We start from the raw sequence: 22,120 nt of genomic DNA, 5'->3' as shown, positions 1-22,120 counted from the left end.
ATATCGCTAAGTATCGTCATCGCACACCTAGAGAGAGCAATGGACAAGATCAAGGAAGAGTTAGAAGGGATATCTGTGCATGGGAAAAGAATTAACAACTTGAGGTTCGTGGATGATATAGTTATCATTGAGGAAGATGAAGAGAAACTAGCAAAAACGGTGCAGGTGTTAAATGAAGAAGGGAAGCGGTACGGACTGATTATGAACATCGGTAAAACAAAAACAATGGTATTTGGAGATAAGGAAATAGGAAGGAAGATCAGTGTGGATGGTATTGAACTAGAAAATGTAGAGAAGTTCACATATCTGGGGAGCAACATAACATATGATCTAGACTATAAGAAGGAAATAGCAACTAGAATAGCGAAAGCAAGAGCGAGTTTGAAGGCGATGGATAAGATCTAGAAAAGCAAAGCAATTAGCTTAAGAATGAAGGTGGGCGTCTTGAAAACGTGTATTCAGCAGCATGTTGTACGGATACGAGACATGGGCGATAATGAAAGATTTGAAAAGTAGAATATTGGCATTCGAAAGGAGTTGTTAAAGAAAGATTCTGAGAATAGGATGGATGCAGAAGGTCGCCAATGAGGAATTATATGGGAAAATACAGCCAAAAGAGAACCTGCTGCAGAAGGTTATAAAACGGAAGCTACAACTATTTGGACATATTTGCAGAATGGACGACGAACAAAAAATCAAGACCCTAGTATTCAGCATAATGGACAGCTCGAATAGGAGAGGCAGATCCCACAGAGAATGGATAGATGATGTAGTAGATTGTTGTGGAGCTAGTCTACAGAAACTAAGCCACTGGATAGGGAAAGATGGAAGGAAATAGTGAGAGAGGCACCAGACACCAAGAGGCGCTGAGCCCACAGTTATTGATGATGATATAAAACAAATAATAAGTATCACACAATACAGATAACTCACAGAACTTCTTCTCAAACAATATGGTGAAGGTCAAGATTATAAAAGGGTTCAAAAAAGAAATAACTTCATAGCATATAGGTCCATCAGTGGTGTCCCAAGTCTCTGTTTGCAAGAAGCTTGGAAAAAGTGATAGGGGATGGATTACTTGATGATTACCTGTTCTGTTCATTCCCTCTAGGGCATGGTTTCTCAAACTGAAGGGCATGCCCCCCTGTGGGGCATGAAGAAATTCCAGGGGGGGCACGAAGCAACCCAGCCCCCCCATTATTCCCCCCACCCAAAGAAAAGGCCAGCCTTTGCTTTCAGCTCTCAGCCCCTGACATTTTATGTGGATGACCAGGTGCAGCTCCTATAAAAAGCAGGCAGCAGGAAAAGACCCACATGGAGCTAGGTGCCTCCTGCAAATGTGGGTGAGTGTGGGTTGGGAAGGGGAATGAGGAGGATGAGGTTAGATGGGGGGGCGGGGGTTCCTGGCTTCAGGAGAGGGGAGAGAAGGGGCTCGAGTGGGGGGGCTTGTGGGACTTAGATGGCAGGCTTGCAGGGCTCATGAGGGTTGGGTGGCCAGCCCCAGCATCTCGGGGCTTGAGCAGCTGGTGGGCAGGCAGCTGGCCCCAGCAGCGTGGGGATCGGGCGGCTGGCCCCAGCAGCATGGGATTTAGGTGAACAACTGGGTTGGCTGGCCCTCGCAGCATAGAGCTCAGGCAGCTGGCCCCAGCAGTGCGGGGCTCAGATGGGCGGCTCTGGCAGCACAGGGCTCAGGTGGGTGGGCAGCTGGCAAGGGCAGCTCTGGCGGCTTGCATGGGGCTTAGGCAGCTGGCTGGCTAGGGCTGCGACAAGCACCTGCAAGGGGCCAAGAAAAACTATTTGTACTTATTTTTAATTTTAAATAACCTTTTTATATCAAGTTTTTGTGTTTATTTTAAATTACAAATTTTTTGTTAAAAGGGGGGTTGGATAATGGTAAAGAAGAGGTGGGGGGACCATGAAGGTTTCTAAAAAATCAAAAGGAGAGACATGATGCTGAAAAGTTTGAGAACCACTGCTCTAGGGCATCTGGTATCGGCCACTGTTGGAAGACGGTATGTGGGGCTAGATGGACCTTTGGTCTGACCCAGTATGGCTACTCTTTATTAACTATATGGAAGACAAAAACTAGAGCTAAAATCTATCTGCCTCTCTAATGGAGAAAAGCCCAGATCCAAGATGGATCAAAGAGATTCACTTCTGTCTGCCCAGAAGCTAAAAAGGAACTGAGTTGTCAGAGGGTGTTGAATCTTTTATAGCTTCATCCTCAGAACTTTCAGAAATGCAAGGAAGGATAGCAGGATACATGAAATTTTGCTATATATTTGTAACTCGCACTGTGAGACTGAGAAATGCCTCCAGTTTAGTTCTTCAGGAATAACAGAGAGACTCTACATGTCATCAATTAAAGAACCTCAAATGGCACATACCCAGGCACAACAGAACATGAAGGACTGATGGCAAAGCACATATGCCATCCAACTACTTCATCCCATGACATAAGGATTTTTCCAGTGAAAAGGGCCAAGAAGAAAAAAAAGGAGGGAGAACAGAGGGCCCTGACCACATCTTTCCAATCCCATTTATGGACTGCTGAATTCTGACAAAGGTTTGAACGAAAAGAGAGAGAACCCCAAAAAATCTATTTGGGCAACCAATAGAAAATTAACAGACTATCATTTGGACTACAAACACTAATCCCACTGCATTTTATCTGCTAATGTACTTTACTTGCTTTAACCTTTTAACAACTCATTTATTCTCATTTCAGTTTAACTCACGTGGATCTTCTATGTCTCCTTATCTCCTCTGACTCCTAGGACTGTTCCATCAGTAGCAGCCGTGCCATCAGTACCAAGACAGATTCTCCCTCCTGGACAAAGTCATCTCTCAGGGGGGCAAAGACAGAAGAGAGTAGACACTGCAGACACATGAGGAATATATACTCAGGTGTTATGCACATCTCTATACTGCCCGGGTCCTGGGAGTTCCAGAAAATAAGCCTGGAGGATCCAGTTCATCTAATGCAGCTGAACAGTATCTAGATGCCTAAGAGGATAACCAGAGTCTGGGAGTCTTGGCAGATCCAGTTCTGCAGGTTCCAGCACAACATCGCATCCAGCCTAGATTAGCTGAAAGATGGAACCCATTGTTTATGGATGCTCCACTAATGGGATCTGTGCTCACAAGAGGGCTCTCTACATTTCTGGGGAACCCTAGATGAAGACTTCTTGGGCTTTGGAGTTAAAAGCTTCATTCAAAAGCATGTGTTTGGAGGGACACTGTTGATGCTCATATACAAGAAGGGTCTCCTGATCCTGGATACTAGCAGGACCTCCCTCCATCATGAACTTGCTCAGTCGAATTCTGAATGTAATGGACTGACAAATAGTGCACTTTGAAGAGATATGTGCCTCACACAGACAGCACAGACACTACTGCTTATCACTAACGGAGAAAGAGGACAGGCACACAATCCTCGACTCCCAGAACTTTGGGCATTGTCTCAGGACCAGTAAAGATTTCCCCTGACACTAACTACAAACCTGTAAATTATTTAAGAGAAAATGTAAAATTATTTATGAATATTTTTAACTTTACAGAGAAATGGAGAATTGATTCTGATTCAGGAATGTGTTAAGAATGCACTAGAGACACACTGACCCAGAGTGATTCTGATACTACTGGTCACAAGCATAAGGACAGCTGTTGTGCACACCCAAGGTTAATGGGCACTGCTTTGAAGGATTTCTGGATTTGGGCAAGTGGTTCTCATGCATATTAATATGTGAAATACACATGGGACCATCCTTCAAAAAAGAATTATTTGTGATTAAATGCCAAACTTTGATTATCATGAATCTAGAAGAGTTTAAATTTTTCTTAAGGAAAAAAGTATCAAATATCACATTTTTCTCATTTCTGAAGTGCCTTTAGTCATATTACAAATTAACTGCTCCATAAAAAATCCCACATATATTCTGGGATTTCATTCCCCTAGGTCAGTATTCTTAAATGACTGAAAAATCAGCTCATGCTGAAAAATGTTTAACTCTGTAATCCTGAAAGAAGTACTACAATACAGTACTTGCTTTTCACATGAAGGTCACCTCAGTTGCCCATTGACAAAAAGTGCTCTGACTGTGTTGCAAGTGCATGTAAATTTCTCTCTCCTCCCTCCATGCTCTGTTGGTTAGTGTTCTAATATTTGCTTTTTTCTTACATGAGTATTACCTTCTGTATATAAGTGGATTCTCCAAAAGGATAGAAACACTGTAAGCCATATAATATTTCGTGTTAATATCTTGGAGTATACACATACTTTCTCTAGATAACTTATGCTTTTCAATATGATAATTTTATTCCTTCTCCTCAGAGTAGATGGTTCCTAGATCAGTCATTTATTTTTCCAAATTCATATAATTTAAACAAACTTTTGTAGAAAAAATTATCTTAGTAAATGCAATAATAAAAAAGAGCAAAATAGCTAGATAATTACACCTAATGGTATCACAATATAACAAGTAAACAAACTTCTCCAACAGCAATGTTTATCAGAGTTTCATCTTAAAGTTGTACCATTTGCATAAAGCAGAAAAAAAGCAAAACCTTTTCATTCTGTTTGGATGGTATGCTCAAGGTTTTCCCTACAGTGAATATGGTCAAGCTCACCTCCAGTAACAAACATATCAAGGCTTTTGGTTGATTGACTTCCCCACCACCCCCTTTTTGGCATGTCCTATTTATTTCAGGCTGTTTGTGGAAAAACGATCACCACCACCGAACACTCATGATGGGTCTGTTTTGCACAAATCCATTCTTTCTTCACAATCTTTAATAGCAACAATAACAAGATAAATATGTATAGTCCACAATGTAGAAAATTGCTTTTCCCAGATTTTTATTAATATATATTATATAAATATACACACACAGAATTTCCAAACATTATCATAATAATGACCATACTGGATCAGACCAAAGGTCCATCTAGCCCAGTAACCTGTCTTCCAACAGTGCCCAGTACCAGGCACCACAGAAGGAATTAATGTAAGTAGTAGTCAAGCAACCCATCCCCTATAGCTCATTTCCGAGCTTTTGGCAAACAGAGGCTAGGGACACCACCCCTACACATCCTAGCCGTTGACAGACTTATCCCGCATGAATTTAATTGTTCTCTGAAGCTTCTTAAGTCTTGTCCTTCACAATATCCTCTGGCAAAGAGTTCCACAGGTTGACTGTGCACTGTGTGAAAACATTCTTCCTTATCATGAGTCTTGTAATATGCTGCGTATTTCTTGAATCCGGAGATCTTAGAACCATTCAATTATGTGAAGATCTGAAGAGCGATTAAAACGAAAAGTTCCTAGCACTCACGGCTAAGGAAAAAACCTGAAAATGTAGACTTCATGCACTCAAGAACAGAAGACACGTAAAAAGAACCTGCCATTTATTATTTTTCATTAAATTTCATGTTTTTGAAGTCTAGTCTGGTGCATGATTTTGGAACACTGGTGATTGGCAGTACTGTTTATATTTAAGTAGCACCAAGAGAAACTGGATCATTTAAGCTAGAACATTTACTTGGGCGCTGGCTGATCTTGAGCTTCCTTAGTCACAGCCAGACTATTGCTCCCACCTGAGAAATTAACAAGGCCCAGGCTGCTAAACCAATATACTTATTTAAACTCTTGCCAGTCCTGGCAAACACAACAGAGGCAGTATGATTTCCTCACAAGACCACTTTGGATGTTGCTGACCCAGCACAGTTCCTGCTCAAACTTTAAAGTAGCAGCATACCCTGTCTCAATATATGGAAGTTGGAATTATGTGTATGTATAGGCACTTCATATTAAATTTCAAAACAACTAAAATATTTCTCAACTCACTAATTTTAAGATGAAATCAATTAGGAATAGATAACTTTTGGAACCTGTAACTAAATTTTTTAAGGAAACTGAAAGACTATGTACAAATTAATTACATAAGGAGTAAAATTATTCACAAAGACAAACATTGTTGCAATTATTTACTCAAATGTAATATTTACAGCAGAGTTTTAATAGCTACTCAAAACATTTAACATTCTTTAAAAATAAAACTGAAAGAGTCAAATGCACATTGTAAAGGATTCAAATGGAGGATTTTAATGAAGTTTTGTTAATATTTGAAACCAAGCTACTGTTAATTGTATTATGTATTCCTATGCCTAGAGTTGCTAAATACATAGCAAAAAATAAAATCCCAACATTATTTCAGCAGCCATCTTCTTGTACATAAGTTAGACTACAAAAAGTCCTGAAATTGAATTATACATCTCTGCTTTATATGCCCTTGAGTCTTTTTTGTAACAATTAGCAAGTAGCAGCTGCAAAATGGCAGAAAACATGCCAGTCTGTTTCCAGTTCTTTTTATAAAAGTTTCTGCATTAAACCGTACTTTGGTGTGACTTGAAGACCATTCATATGGGTCTATCGCTAATAAAAAAAAAATCATTAAAACAATTGTAATGGCCTAACAGCTACAGTACTTTGAGCAGTATTGCCCTACTTTATACAACTAATACATCAGGTAATCTGCACAGCTTGCACACTGAGAAATCTCACACATTTGTATTGATACTGTAATTTCCACTTTCACTGAAAGTTTAAGGTAAGCTTACAACCTGGCAAGATTACACCTGTACAGAGGTGCATAGACTCATTTAGCTCTGTTTACATGCTTTGACAGACAGGAATGTGATATTAAATCCAAAGTAGGCTTCTATTTATCCAAACTGTCAGTAGGCAAATGCACCATTGTTCTGAGCATGCTCTCTTTCAGCAATAGATTTACTTAAACCATCTGATTCTAAGATTTCCACATGGACACTATCTTCACATACAACAATCATCTCCATCTTTTCTGTTTGGGTAAAAAAAAAAAAACATTATCAGCAACATCACAGTATAATTTTTTTTTTCATTTTCAAGTGCCAGACTAGTAAGGCATATCCTCTTCCCATCTCTTGGAGATATAAGCAAACGTGCTATTCTTTGTAATATTTTGTTACTAAAATGCTTCCTCCATATAAAACATCTACCCTTTTATTTTTCTATTTTAATACTCTGAATCAGAAAGAATAAGCATACCCATCAAGAATGGTCCATGGTGTGCTTACCATAATTTACACAGCATACTACTTTATAATGATTGAAGTTACTTTAATTTCAGCTTGCTTCAGTCTCATCTGTCTGGTTTACAGTTATCTCCATTCTGCTAGGACTGCTTCCTTTTGGAACGTCATCTGTTTGTTCAGAAAGCAGTTCAGCTTTCTTCGATGAAGGGGCAACATTACCCTTTTGAAGGATCTCAGTAGCTTCATGCTCTAGAACCTCTGATGGAGTCAAAGGCTCCAAATGAATGCTGCCTTGCTCGCTAATGTCAGAACTAACAGATTTAGGTTCATCCCTTTTTCTCAAAAACTGCTCAAAACTAACATCTTCACCCAAAGTCAGGTGTAAGTCTTTAGTGATCAAAGCTGCCAACCTAGTTTCATCCAAGCTACCTTCTTTAGTCTGGTCCTTTAAGACAGCATTCTCTGAACTTGGGTGAATTTTCAATTCAGTTTCATTACGAGCATGTTTTTTTTGTTTCTCTTCTAGGACTTTATCATTGTCATCTGAATCACAACATGTGGCTGCTTCACATGATGAGTTTCTTGAATAGGTGTCCTGAAGTACTCGATTGGATTCGTTTTCCATACTTGATGATGTACTTTCTTCACTCTTTTCAACTGACGAGTGATTGGGTGTTGGATTTTCAGTGCATTCTTTTTTTGTTTCCTCTGAAGAGTCAGTTGCTTGTTTGCTGGGAAAATAAATAGCCACTTATTTGTCAGGCATCATAAAAATATTTTAACATATGGGTCTACTTTTTTCAGCTGAAAATATCACTGTCGAGTTTCATACTTGTGATGACTTTCTGACCTTCATTTATCAAGTAGAAAGTGCCCCCAAATTGCTAGCCCTTCAAACTCAGCCTTGCATCTAACAGTCGAGTTCTTCCCTTCCTGCAAATCACTGCCAATAATAAAAATCTATTAGGCCAAACTAGGTCTTTAGTTATAGGCAATGCTTTTTCAGATTATACCCTCAGTGATACTTGCACTATAGTCACACTATCAAAACTGCACTGAAGCAGGTATTACTGTTTGGAATTTTGTATGTAATTCTGTAGATGACGCAAAAGAAATGGAATCCAATTCACTCCATCTTAGTCTGATTGGTGCTGCAGTGCTAAGAGGAACACAAAGCAGTACAAACTTTTTTCCCCTATTAAAGTGAGCTGCTCCATAAATTCTCACAAGGAGCAGCTCTGCTGATCAAAAAGGTGACATTTTCACAGCACTTTTCACAGTAAAGCTGAATTTTAATTCTTGTTTTTAATTAAAAGAAAGTCACTAAATTATCAAAGCTACATCGTGTAAAACCTTTCCTTATAAGGCCATTTAGCTATTTATGCTAAAAGGACATTACAACAAGAATAAATGGTAAAAACTGGTCACAAACAAATTCAAGATGTTAATTAAAAGATTTCTAACCATCAGATGTTCTGGAATAGCCACAAACAGGAAAGTGGGAGCAAAAACTTAGTTTTTAAGAAAACTGGACACATTTTTGAGTTCTGTTGCATAACAGGGTTGCTTGAGATAGGGCTTTGTGGAGGCAGGGGCAAAGCAGGACTCAGCAGTTGCACGGTTCACTTCTGTTGTATATGTTATGTTTCTTAATTCTCATGCTTCGGGGTTTCAGCCAACCATCAGTAGGGGTCATGAGGGTATTCCATCCCAATGTATTCTGGGAGACCCCGCCCCCCGTGTTTATCTCCTTGCTCTGAAGTATCGGGGGTGGTAGCAGCTGGAAATGAAACTTTGGGTGAGGTGGGCCTGGGGTCTCAAGTGGCACGAAGAATTATATCTGTTTGTTGCTTGGATGGTTTATTCTCACTCACATGCTCAGAGTCTAATTGATTGTCATACACAGGGCTTGGGACGGAATCCCCACCCCTACCTACGCATCAGATTGGTAATGTTCTTAAGATTTTTTGTTGTTGTTGTTTTTTGCCTCACTCTGTACAGTGAGAGTGTGGGTAACTTGCCAAAATTATCTGGCTATATCTCATTTAATCATTTCTTGCTATTGCAAGAGCCTCAAACACTGGTGCACCTTGGTTATCCCTCTTCACTGCCTTGGGCACATAATACTTAAGTCTCCTGTGGGTCTCATTTAGTTTGGGCTCATTTCCATTTTAATGTATGGGTGCTAGTGGGTTCTGGTGGCCTGAGATATACAGCAGGCTAGATTAGAAGATGCAGTGGCCCTTTCTGTCCTTAAAACTCTATGACTATAATAAAAGCCAAGCCTAACATACAAAAGGTTATATGCAAATTAGGTATTGGCTGCACCTTGTAGTACTGCATCTATTTTTAAAAATCACAAGCCCTGTTCTAAAATAAACAGGGAAATCAATATGTCCCAAATAAAAACTGAGTTGAACATAATTCATATGTACAGGCCTCCCAAATATTCATAGAAGTTTTGAATTTTTTTAGTCACATCCCTACATTTATCTGCTTTTATTTTTTGATTCTGATAGTTGGTGATCCAAAAAGGACACCATTCTGAATGCTGCTTCAATTTGTTATAGGAACACCAACTTCCATCATATAATCGCACCTGAGAGAACTCTGGTCTCCCTTTCAGAGCTGGAGTTCACTGAAAAATTTTATTTAATTCCTAGCACCCCCAAAAGAAACTAAAATCTGAAAAGGCCTAGACTGACAAAAACTTTGAATGCGATGGACAGATTAACAGGGTAATGAAGGAACTACAATTAGACTATTTTCAAGCTTAATTGGTACTTAAAAGACTGAATTGGAGACTTAACATTACTTACAATTTACCTTTTAAAAATCTATAATTAGGGGGAAAAAAAAACCCAACAACAATCCCTGAACTCTGGCATACAGACAAGAGATACATGAGCAAGAAACAGGGGAGGAGTGGAATAGGACATGAGGAGGGAATTCTGATTAAGAGTATTTAAACTTTGGAAAAAAAGTGTTATGGGAGCGGTGATTCTTGTGAAACAATAAATAAATGGTCTGTTTTCCTTTTTACTCTACAAACACACACACACACACACACACACACACACACACACTTTAAATCTTGTACTGATTTTATATATCAACAGTGTAATTGAGTAACTTATGATAAATGACAGTTTGAGGATAGGCAAAACTCTTGAAGAAAAAACTGCAGTATTACTCTAACCAAGATTATTACTGAGAAGTTGCTCTGCTTTCAGGTTTTAACAATACCTTAAGTGCTTTCAGGACTTAACAATCTAAACTAAGAATATTTATTTAAAAAAGAAAAGGAAAGTGAACTTTTTGAGGAGGATATAAAACTAAGAAAAATTCAGCAACCACAGTTATTTATCAGAAAGCACCAGAAAGCACATGGCCAGCTGTAATGTAAGCATCCTGACACTGCACACCAGTGTGTTTCATTCATACTCTAAAAGCATTCATTCTAAAGGCTAAGAAGCTGCCCATTCAAATCCCTCCTCCACAGACATTGTCAACCAAGGTTAAATTTGTAATTCATTGTTATACAATGCACTGCTACATGTTTATATCTCCACATAAAATATACATGGAAAGGCCCTTCTCCCAAAACCAATCAATTCCTATCCCACTTCAACTCTTCCAGGAAGGATTTGAGAAAAGAGCCTTGTAGGAGCTAGTGGCTGCAACACATTCTAGTGTTAAGGACTCTGTAGTCGGAATAACATGTAATTTGGGTCTTGATGCTTAAAATTTAGAGTTTCTTGGCACAATTGCTCCTGTTGACCTCAACCACACTGCTCGATTAAGGAAAGAGAGATTGTCTTTGAGACAACCAAGGCTTAAGTCATCCGCAGGTTTACAAACTGAAGTCAATGCCTACAGTTGTATTCACAAATTAATTAAATGAAAGCTATGACAATTCCTGGAGAAATGTTGTAATATGCTTGCTATTGCTAATATTGCTTAACAAGCTAGCAACTTTCATTTTGCACCAGTTGTAGCTGCAAAGTGATGAAAAAAAGATGCTCCATGCTGATCCACCTGGGATTCGAAGAGGAGGCAGGAGCACAAGAACATGTCCAAACTGAGAAACTCTTAAAATGTGACTATACTCTCAATAAGTGGGCAAGGACCATTACCCCAAATCCTCAAAATTTCATATAACCTTCAAGCATCCAATTCTCCATCTTTTTTCAGACTGAATCTCTATGAGTTTGCTCTCATCCAAGCTCAGTTTTAGCCACAAACTAGAAAGCACACTATATATATTTTGATATTTACAAAGAAACAGGTAAAGTTGTGTGCCTTCAGCAACCAACAAATGCGTACATCTTATCACTAAATTATTTATATATGTTGAACAGAAGGGTGTAATTATTAAGAATAATTTTGAAAATTCACTCAAAAAAGACCCGTTGCACAAAAGGAATTCACTTACTCAAACCAAACTATGACTCCTCAGATAAGAAAAGATATATAATACCTCTAAAACAATACCAGCTACTCCCAACTAAGGATTACAGATGAGTCAACATAGTAGTTTGTGACAAATCAAGACATTGACTCAAAAATATTATCTGGTACTGAGAAATAAGTATGAAAAATAGTCATCTTATTGACACGGCTGTGGCTGAAAAATAGCTGTTTGAGTACATCCTGTTTGCCAATTGGCTACTATACAATGAAAACAAAAGTATTCACGCTTTGAGAGTTCTACAAGCGCTTAACCTTTCATGTCAAGACAAGAATTCCAAGAATGCATAATGGCAGAGGTGTGCAATAATTTTTGATGGGGAGCCATTCCAAGATTTTGTTAAGTGATTGAGGGCCATATTTTCTCTCGAAGAAATGCAGGGTCTAGGATGGAGGCTGGGTACAGAGCAGAGTACAGGGTAGAGGACTGGGATGCAGGAAAGAGTGTGGGCAGAGAGCTGTAAGGGAGTTTGGGTGAAAGAAAGGTTTGTGACCTGGGGCAGGAGATTGGGAGGCACGGTCTGGGAGGTGATAGGAGCACAGAAGAGGATTCTGGCCTGGGGGTGGGGCAAGCATTGAGTGTAGGAGGGGATGCAGGGACTGACAAGGAGTTGTGACCGTGGACTGGCAGAAGCAACAGAGATGGCACACTAAGCCTCGCTCATGCTGGGGTCTGGAGTTGAGAGCTACATGATGCAGGAAGCTGCTTAAAGCAGCGTGTGCCTGAGCATCCCAGCAGGATGGTCCACGAGCCGGATGTGTTGGCCTGGTTGGCCAAATCCCACCCCTGCACTATGAGCAAGTTGGCATGTGGCCCTACAGGAATCAGTCCTGACCAAGAGGAATCCAAAACCAGTGGCTGACCTAAGACATAATTTAAAGAGCCACAGAGATGGTAAGACTAATAACGTGCAGAAACAGAAGCTACGTCTACACTACATGATAAAATCAATTTTAAGGCAGTTAGCTTGATTTTACATCACTGTCTTCACTGTAAATACAATCAGGTCAATTTTAGAGAGTGCTAAGGCTGATATTATTAAACTCACCATGAGGGTCAATGTAGCATCAAGTTTGAATTTAAAAGTTCGAATTCATGCTAGTGTGGAAATGCCATTTTTTTAAATTGACTTTATTAGCCTCCAGAGGTGTCCTGTACGTATCCCACAATGATCCATGGTTATCTGCTCTGGCTGCTTCTATCTCTGCTGTTCTCCAGGTGTGCAGGACATGGGTAACAGGAAGCCTGTGAATTTGAATTCATCACCAGGAAGCCCAGGAAATTTAAGGAGAGCCCAGAAAACTGACTTTCTTTCTAGCTATCACATTGGTTGACATAGCATTGCATTACATCAGTAGCAATGGCACTGTATCGGTAGCCATCTCTTGCCATCATGAGTACTCAGGTTTCTGATCTGAGTTCTCAGGGTCACAAAAGATGTCCAGCTTAGTCGCATGCTGAGATCACGGATCTCCTTGCTGTTTGGGGAGAGGAGTCAGTGGCAGGCAGACTTCAAGTCTGCAAACAAAATGTAGATATTTATAAAAAAAAATTGCGCGGATGATCCCCAGAGATTACTCCCAGGATGATCAGCAACGTCAAGTGAAGGCGAAATAACTCCGGAAGGCTTATCATGAAGTACAGGAAGCCAATGGGCAGGGTGAAGGGGAAGGGCTGAAACCACAGCAGAGGGCAGCAGAGGAACTCGGGCAGTGGCGGGGTTGCCAAAGCCGATATGGTGGATAAAATCCCAGAGGCACTGCCCAGAATCCAGGATCTGGCTGGTGGGTCAGCAGTAGTGCCTGCCCCCCAAGGACATAGAAGCCAGGTGCCACATCTGGCTTATTTCACGGATGTGTGCGCCTCTGCTTTAAATTAAAAAAAAACTAGCCTTCCCCACCCCCATAAAAATACAAAAATAACCTTCCCTTTACATCCTTTCTTTTTCCTGCACCTTAACCCTCCCCCCCCCCGGCCAACCAAAAGTATTCTTTCTGTGAAAGCCACACTCTGGTTTATTGGTTCACATTTGGTGGGGTGTACAAATCATTGTGAGGTGTGTGGGTGGCATCACAACAGCCAAATACAGTAGAGTCATCTGGCTGCTCAATCATTCATAACGCTGTTTTTAAAGCCTCCCCGATTGCTGCTGCCTCTGTATTCGCACTGGTGAATGCCCTTGCGGGCGGCTGCACATAAGCCTGCTCATGGCTTCTGCCTCCGCACTCCAGACTGTCATGAAACTCTCCCACATGGATTCAGAAAGATTATGCAGAATTCAGCATGCTGCTACAATGGTGGAGACATTAGTTTTGGAAAGGTCCAAACAGGTCAAATAGGCACTCAAACCTTGATTTTAAATGGCCAAAGGCACTTTCCCACCACCATTCTGCACTTGCTGAGTCTGTAGTTGAAATACTCCTTGCTGTGGTCCAGGGTGCCTGTGTATGACTTCATGAGGCAAGGAAGCAGAGAGTAAGCAGGGTCACCCAGCATTAGTACAGGCATATCCATATCACCAATCTTGATTTTCTGGTCTGGGAAAAAAGTCCCATCCAGGAGCTTTCTGTACAGACCAGAATTTCTGAAGGTGCATATATCAAGAACCTTTCCCACCCATCCCATGCTGATGTTGGTGAAATGACCTTTGTGATCTACCTCCTCCTGCAACACCATCAAAAAGTATCCCTTTTAGGTTTATATACTCAGAGTCCAGGTGATCTGGGGACATGATGGGGGATGTGTGTGCCATCTACTGCCTCAGCACAGTTAGAGAACACCATGGCAGCAAAGCAATCCACCGTGTGCTGGACAGCTCCCAGGATCATGGTGTTCCTCAGGAGATGCCAACAGATTGCATTTGCTACATGCACTACCACGGCCCCCATTGAAGATCTGCCCACCCTGAATTGATTTGCCACTGACCATTGACTGTCAGCTGTTGCAAGACTCCATAAAAGGACTGCAACTTGCTTGTGAACCACTGAAGTTTCACTCTTGTACTGCTGAGCTTCAGGGCAGGTGGGCCAGCTAATTACAAAGTTCCATAAAGTGGACTTGCAGATGCAAAAGTTCTGCTCCTACTGCTGGTCATCCCAGGCCTCCAAAACAATGTGGTCCCACCAATGTGTGCTGGTTTCATGAGTCCAAAAACAATCCCTCCACTGTAAGCAATGCATCCAGAGCAGCCAGCACTTCTAAGTTCTTGGTCTGCAGTTCATCGATTTAATCTCCACCCTCGTCATCCACTACCATCACCTCAGACAACTGTCCCATTGAAGCAAATACTTCACAACATTCTGGAAAGTGTGCAATGACTTGAGGATCCATGCTAGTGCTAGCACTGTGCCAGAAAAAATGGCGTGATCTCCTGTTCATTTTCATGTGATTAGTGGGTGCTCTGAACTCTGGGATAGTGACACCAAACATCCACAAGCAACTGCAGCAATTTCCACCTCTCCCCCCCAACAACCCAGTGGTACAAAATCCCCAGAATGCAATACGGCTGAGGCACTGTTGGATAGGTACCCACAATGCATTGGGCAGTCAAACTTGAGTAAGACAATGGAGACGTGCTAAGACGACATGGAGAAACAACACGCTGACTTTCTGAAACATTTGTGGACAATTAATTTCAAGTTGATAAGATCGATATTAAAAAGTTGAATCTATCAAAATAGATTTTATTTCGTAGTGTAGATGTAGCCAGAGAAAATTACAGAACTTCAGAAATTTGAAGTCTGCTGTTGCAGATTTTAAATCTGTCTTGTAGTTTCAAAGATTTAGATCAAGGAAATATTAGGGAAACTGAACTCTACATACACTTGCTTTCTGAAACACTTACAAATTGATTTGACCTTCTCTGTTTTATTTAGGACATTTTGGGATTTTTCATTTTCTGGAAAGAGTACTCCACCATGTCCCAAGGAATATGGAGACAACCTTCTTGTTTGAAATTAGAAGTATAACAAGGAAATGGGTTTTATGGTCATGTAGAATTCTCACTTAAGCACTAGACCATGGAGTCATGTTGAAATTTTGGCCAGATTGTGAAACTTAAAAAAAAAAAAAATAGAGCACTGATGAATCCGAGAGCAAGGTTATTTGAGCGATGGTGTGAAGGGCCTCTAGGGAAACTAAAAAGGATCAATATGGACACCTGACCACTGCCAATCTCCTGGAGGATACTGTCAACAAAGAAACTAGTCAGTTCTATGTTATATTGTGGCCTAAAATAAAAACGGAGATCAACAAAATTTGGAGGATTAAAAATGATCAATAACCAAGGTACCTTACACCTCAATTTTCTGTATTAAAAATACAATCAGAGTGGTAGTTTTCATCACGTTCAGACCTGTGTCCTAGCAACTAGACTAAGACAATCAACTCACTTCCTCTACACCACTAAATTATTTTCAAACGTGAATAACTGTCATTATAGAGCAAAAAACTTGAACAAATACAAATGAGGCAGGGAGAAGCTAGTTAATTTGATATACAATTGTCTACTGTGCACAATTAGAATGATTTACTATAGCCCTGAGCTGGATTTGAACTAATAATCTAGCAACTATAGGTTTTGTAGACATCACTAAACCTGAACACATTATTCTCATTATTAAACAAGGATTTTAAGTGAAAGTAAAATTTCAGAGCATCAGATACATCTCAGACCAGAGGTGTTATCAGAGGGGGGAAAAGCAAGGGAGAATATTTTATGGGTAGAAAAGTGACTATCAGGCTATTGTGTTAAAGTTTACAGTATATACACAGTCTTCAAAAACAAGAATTTATAAATGTGTATTAACCTAGATTAATACAATTTAGTTAGAAATCTGTGGAAAACAACTTTTACAGACTACTACCGGAAGATAGTTTTACAGATTAATAACGGCAATAGGCTATTTTGGGTTGTTAATTTTGGTGCAATAATTAACACTTTGCACATATAATTGGACTTTTCCAACAATCTTTTCCCCAAAACAAAAGGCGCGTAATTTCACAATCCAAGTTTTACTGATTCACAGATTAACATGTAACCAGTCTGAATTAACATTAGCAATATTGTGCATATTTCTGTATGTTGCAATCATCCAACAACTTCACATATTGCTTTATATGAAAATCTTTACATTTTGAACAGCATCTTTTCACAAGTGTGAAAACAGATCTCTATGAAACCATAACTAACCTAGAACACTAACTTTTTAAAAACATTTCTTATTTAATGACAATGCACATTTTGCACTTTAAGCCCTCTATTTTCGCTTAACAATACCCTTAATATTCAGATTTCTTAATATCATAAATAATCCTTTTCAATATTTTGTATGCCCTTTGCTGGAATTATTTTTGAATGCTGACTGTATGTTTACAAATATTAAAGCTTTAAAACTTTTAACAAACACATAAATTTTGGAACCTTATGTCTCAACTTCCACATGTCCTATTGAGTCAATAACACACAACAGCTGCTATTTAAAGTTGCTTTCTAACATAAAAAATTAACAACATGTAAATACTAATTAAAATATTTTTGCCCATTTACCTGAGAAATAACACAGCACACGTGTTATTTTATGTACTTGAATTTCAAGAGATGCAGCTGTTCCTTATATTTACCTTTCAAAAGTTGATGTTTCTGTTTTTCCTTCAGGCAAACTAGGTCTTGAATTTTTCTGTAATAATTAATGATATTTTTTTATTTTATATCCATGACCAGCTGATTATACATTAATGGTGCAGAAAGAACTGTGACTATTATTTCTCCAGATCTGCAAGTTTGTAAGGATCAAGTGGCTAGCTTGGTACAGACACTTGCAACCAGTCTTCCAAGTTAAAAGAAAGTAGATCATAGTTTAGCACACATTCCTGTGGCTCTTATTCATATAAGGAGACCCTCTCACGTCTCATTTGAGCAGGATCTGCAGAATTGAGTCTCCAAAGTTGTTTATTTGGAGGAAGACTATCAGAAGAACTGAATTATAGATTTGTTGACTATCTGTGGAAGACAAGTTAATGCAAGTTAAAGTATTACACAAAACTTTGCAGACAGTATTGTAGATGGATTTGATAAGGAAGACTGACAAGCAAGTTTGTCTCATATAAATCTCTAAAGCTCTGGTTGTAAGCGTTTACTGTGATAGATTTACAGGAGAACAAATTGTCCACCACCATAATTTAACAGAATAAGCTATATTCAGCATTGGAAGGCATAATAAAAATGAGCTAATTCTTTCCTGTATAAAATAACTTATTATAAGAAAGTAGAAGAGTGTTCCAATGATGGTATTTGGAAATGGCAAAAATAGTCTAATATAACAGTTCCCAACCTTTTCACTAGTGCGTACCCTGTCAGCTCACACCCCCATCCAAACCATCTGTTGACCACCAATCACCCACCAAAACATCTGCGGACCCCCATCAAAGCCAATTCTAGCCACTATGTACACTTCACTAAATGAAAAAGGAAACCACAACAGATTTGTGGATAATATTATTATTAATGGAAATATTTAATTTAAAATAATTATAACTTTGCAATTTATTGCAAACTTATCTTTTATGATCAGTTTTATTTCTCTTTTATTCTCCCCACCCCCACAGACTCCCTGGAATCCCCTCATGGACCCCAGGTTGGGAACTACTGGTCTAATAAAAGCGACTGCCAGACTGCAGACCCTCAGGCACATGCAAAGCCCCACTGAAGTCAGTAACTGGAGCCTAAAATGACAAAATTAGAAAATTTAATTCATAATAGTCACTGTCAAACTAAAACTGGATTTTGAATTTAAAATAAAAAATTGGCTACATGTAATGTTGAGAAAAGTGTCTTAAATTTTATTATTTGTACTGAGGGGTTTTTATTCAAATTGTTTTTTTCCTGTGGTGTAACATACAGTATCCATGGGGATCTGCTTGCTTTGCTACGAGACCAAATTTTATGGGAAACATCTTTAATTTCCACAGCAATACTAATCTGTTCTAAATAGCCTTCATTCTGATCCTTTCCTTCATATTGGGTGGGGGAGAGGGATCACGCAATGATGGCTCATACTCACTGACCTAAAATTATTTCCAACGAAGATTATCTTCTTCTATAGATTTTTCATTAAGTCTTACAAACAACTTCGCTCCACTCCACGTCTCAGATCCCATGATGACATACACCTAGACTGCTACAGAATCTCCTTTCCTAGCCATGTCTAGGAAGGCATGAATGTACAGATAACTCCAGCAACTCATTTCCCTGTGCTGTTCAGAAGGCAACCTAGCTGGCCAGCTCATGCTTTTGGGACTCCCTAGATCCACGCTGTAAATTAGATTCCAGCTCTGGTTTCTGAACTCCATTATCTAGTTTTATCAAGCAGAGCAGAAAGCATGCCCTATAACCCAGTTAACTCCTCATCACAGAGAAATATCAGAGCGCAAAATAGAGCTCCAATCAGAACCAGCAGAGCACGTTAAGAACCAAAATGTTGAACACCACACTGTATCAAAATTAAAAAACATTCCAGGCCATTGTGGAAAAACCATCAATCCTGACAATGCTGTCATGTCTCTAAGGGTATTTTCAGGCTCACTGCAAACTCAAAGCCAACAGTGAAATGGTCTGCACTTTGGTAACGTTTTCAGTGTAATTCATTTTCTGCAATCTTTGCCTTGAAGTTGAAGCAAGACAAAAATCAGACAGGACATAGGGTGAACATTTTGAAAAAGTGAAGGTAACCACTGGAATAATTTACCAGGGTCCATGGTGGATTCTCCATCACTGGCACTTCTAAAATCTAAACTGGAAGAAGATATGCTCTAGGAATTAATTTGGCAAGATATAAAATTAGCTTGATTACATGTAATATTAAATGATCAAAAGAGGACCATTCAATAACTTGAATCTATAAAAAAGAATCTATAAAAAAGGGCTAACAATTTAAAATATGGGTTTTAAGTGAAAACAGGTTCTAGAGCACAATTCTGCATGACAATGGGTGAATTCCACAGCAAATTCCATGCTGCTAAATGAGGCCACTTTAAACATGTGTAAAACACATTCTTGGTATTCTGTATCAACAATGGCCGTGTCTACACTAGGCAAAAACTTCAGAATGGCCATGCAAATGGCCATTTCAAAGTTTACTAATGAAACGCTGAGCTACATATTCAGCGCCTCATTAGCATGCAGGTGCCCGCGGCACTTTGAAATTGACACAGCTTGCCGCCACATGGCTCGTCCAGACAGGGCTCCTTTTCGAAAGGACCCCGGCTACTTTGAAGTCCCCTTATTCCTATGAGCAGATGGGAATAAGGGGACTTCGAAGTAGCCGGGGTCCTTTCGAAAAGGAGCCCCATCTGGATGAGCCATGTGGCAGCGAGCCGCGTCAATTTCAAAGCGCCACGGCCGCCCGCATGCTAATGAGGCGCTGAATATGTATTTCAGCGCTTCATTAGTAAACTTCAAAATGGCCATTTGCATGGTCATTTCGAAGTTTTTGGCTAGTGTAGACGTAGCCAACATTTAATAAAAACTAAAAGAAAAAGCTTCAAAACAACGAAAAGAGGCACATTTCTGTCTCTAAACCCAGAAGATCCACCACACGTCTGCAGAAAACAATCACAAAGAAATTCTGTGTTGGGTCCTAGGCTTTTCTCTCTAACCACTAGCAGAGTGGGGGTTGCATAACCACAGACTGCATTTTCTGAAATCCCTCAACAGGACAAGCAGTTGAACAACATCCATTATTACATCAAGCACGCCCACTACTCTGCAAATCCCAATCCACTGAAGACTGTTCTACTGGGTGTCAAGGAAGGAGACTGGTTGGTATGCGAATATATACTGGGAGAGACTGCAACTTCTACCCAGAGCAGTGGCAAGCTGTGACCAGATCAGGGAAAAGCAGTCTATACTAGCAAATGACTGACTTACATTTTTGTATTTTTTTCTTCGGTTTTAACTATACTAAAACAGTTCAAGATTTTTTCTTTTTTAAAGTCTCTTTATTTCTTCCATTAAGATCTATGCAGTAAATATAAAAATCACAATGGCTTCATTAGTTTGGCATTCTAGTGCAATCAGTATTTAAATACCAAATGGAGTAACATTTTAGTCATGTTATCCGAAAACAGATTACAAGACAGGAAAAGGCTAGATTCTTCAAAACAAACGTTTCTTCTGGACACACTAACATAATCCTACAACAGCATGTATAGATACATTAAAGTAGTAACTTCCATTTTGGTTAATTATTATACACACACAAAAACATTTTGTACACAGATATATTTAGAACACAAAAAAAAATTACCTCAGATTTTGAAGTCTCCAGAGAAAGAGAAGCTGTCTTTAACCTAGTGAATAATGAATAAAGACCGTGTTTTCATACTGTACTATTAATATTAAAAGATGAAAAATGAATATATTTACAGTAAGAAAAATACCATAGCAACTTTGAAAATTATTTTTATGGTTAAAATGGATCCAAGTTGTCTTAAAACCTATTTAATATTTTGAAATGACACTTCAACATCTCAAAATATTTACTGCATACATGTAACAACTTGTATACAAACTTGTTTCATGTGACCCTTTCCCATTTATTTCATTAATGGGAAAAAAGGAAAGTATTCATCTCACAAATCTTCAAGAAATACTGTTCTGCTAATACTTGCAATAAAGCTATTTGATGATAGATGATGCATCTTGGCCACAGTCAACCTCTCAAATGACTGAATCACTGTTTTAACTACATAAGTTTCCAAGATTTATATATGAAGCTTCCTATTTGTCCCATAGAGCTACACAATCACATTTAACAGAAACATTCTTATTACAAAAATGTTGCATATGTCTTTCTTAAATTGTATAATTTATTACAACCAATTGTTCCAAATAACGTTATTTTTGGAATGCTGAAACTGACCTTCAACTATCACACAGAGAATATTCTTCCCCAAAAATACCTTCTCAAGCAGAATCCATACATTAGATAGCTATAAATTATTTAATGTATTGATTTCTGAAAACCACATTAATTAAACAGCTTATCACAACATCAACCCAATTGATTTTCTGGGTTCATATGAGAAAAGGATACTGCAGAGATAGCAAGGAGTACATGTGTCCTATAAAACCTTGTTAAGTCATCACTTTTGATATAAAATCTAACCTTTCAAAGGCTTTTTGTTTTAGAAATTGCTTGTGGCTGAATCTTCTTTGTTGATGCTGCATTAAAATCAATTTTAATCAGCTGACGTATGGTGCTGTTTCTATCAGACCTGAGTAGTAATGTTATTAATCATGAATTAAATTATTCATGACCTCAGTGAAGCTTAATGACTGCTTCTACAATGCGCAATACACCTTGCATAAGAAACAGTTAGCAATTTAAATTTTATGAAAAACAGATAAACATCGAACACTATGACTGATGTCATCAACCATAATTGCTGTTCTATTATTGACTAATCCAAGAAAAAAACAGTATTAAACACCATTTTGATAATCTTTAAACGTTCCCTAAGGACACATCATAAAGCTTATGTATATGAATAACACCTTAGTAGGTATTAATAAT

At 38.9% G+C, this 22,120-nt stretch overlaps 1 protein-coding gene across 4 annotated transcripts in view; it reads right to left on the bottom strand.

Moving 5' to 3' along the window:
- Positions 1 to 4,551: 4,551 nt before the first annotated feature.
- Positions 4,552 to 22,120, bottom strand: part of ZNF280D (zinc finger protein 280D) — a 115,041-nt gene continuing 97,472 nt past the window's right edge. For 2 of the 4 annotated variants that reach the window (XM_075007340.1, XM_075007342.1), the window contains 4 exons: positions 20,852 to 20,894; positions 17,169 to 17,224; positions 7,118 to 7,806; positions 6,727 to 6,861 (listed from right to left, as the gene is read on the bottom strand). In XM_075007340.1, coding sequence (XP_074863441.1) covers positions 7,167 to 7,806; positions 17,169 to 17,224; positions 20,852 to 20,894 — 739 coding nt within the window. In that variant the 3' untranslated portion in view covers positions 6,727 to 6,861; positions 7,118 to 7,166. Of the gene's footprint in view, positions 6,862 to 7,117; positions 7,807 to 17,094; positions 17,225 to 20,851; positions 20,895 to 22,120 lie in introns of those variants that run through there. The other 2 variants (XM_075007343.1, XR_012647231.1) reach the window with 2 other exon arrangements.

The sequence above is a fragment of the Carettochelys insculpta genome, chromosome 12 (assembly GCF_033958435.1).
Source record: "Carettochelys insculpta isolate YL-2023 chromosome 12, ASM3395843v1, whole genome shotgun sequence".
Classification (NCBI taxonomy): Eukaryota; Metazoa; Chordata; order Testudines; family Carettochelyidae; genus Carettochelys; species Carettochelys insculpta.
The sequence above is the reverse complement of the archived record's forward strand: the minus strand, read 5'-3'. Positions and strand labels throughout refer to the sequence as shown.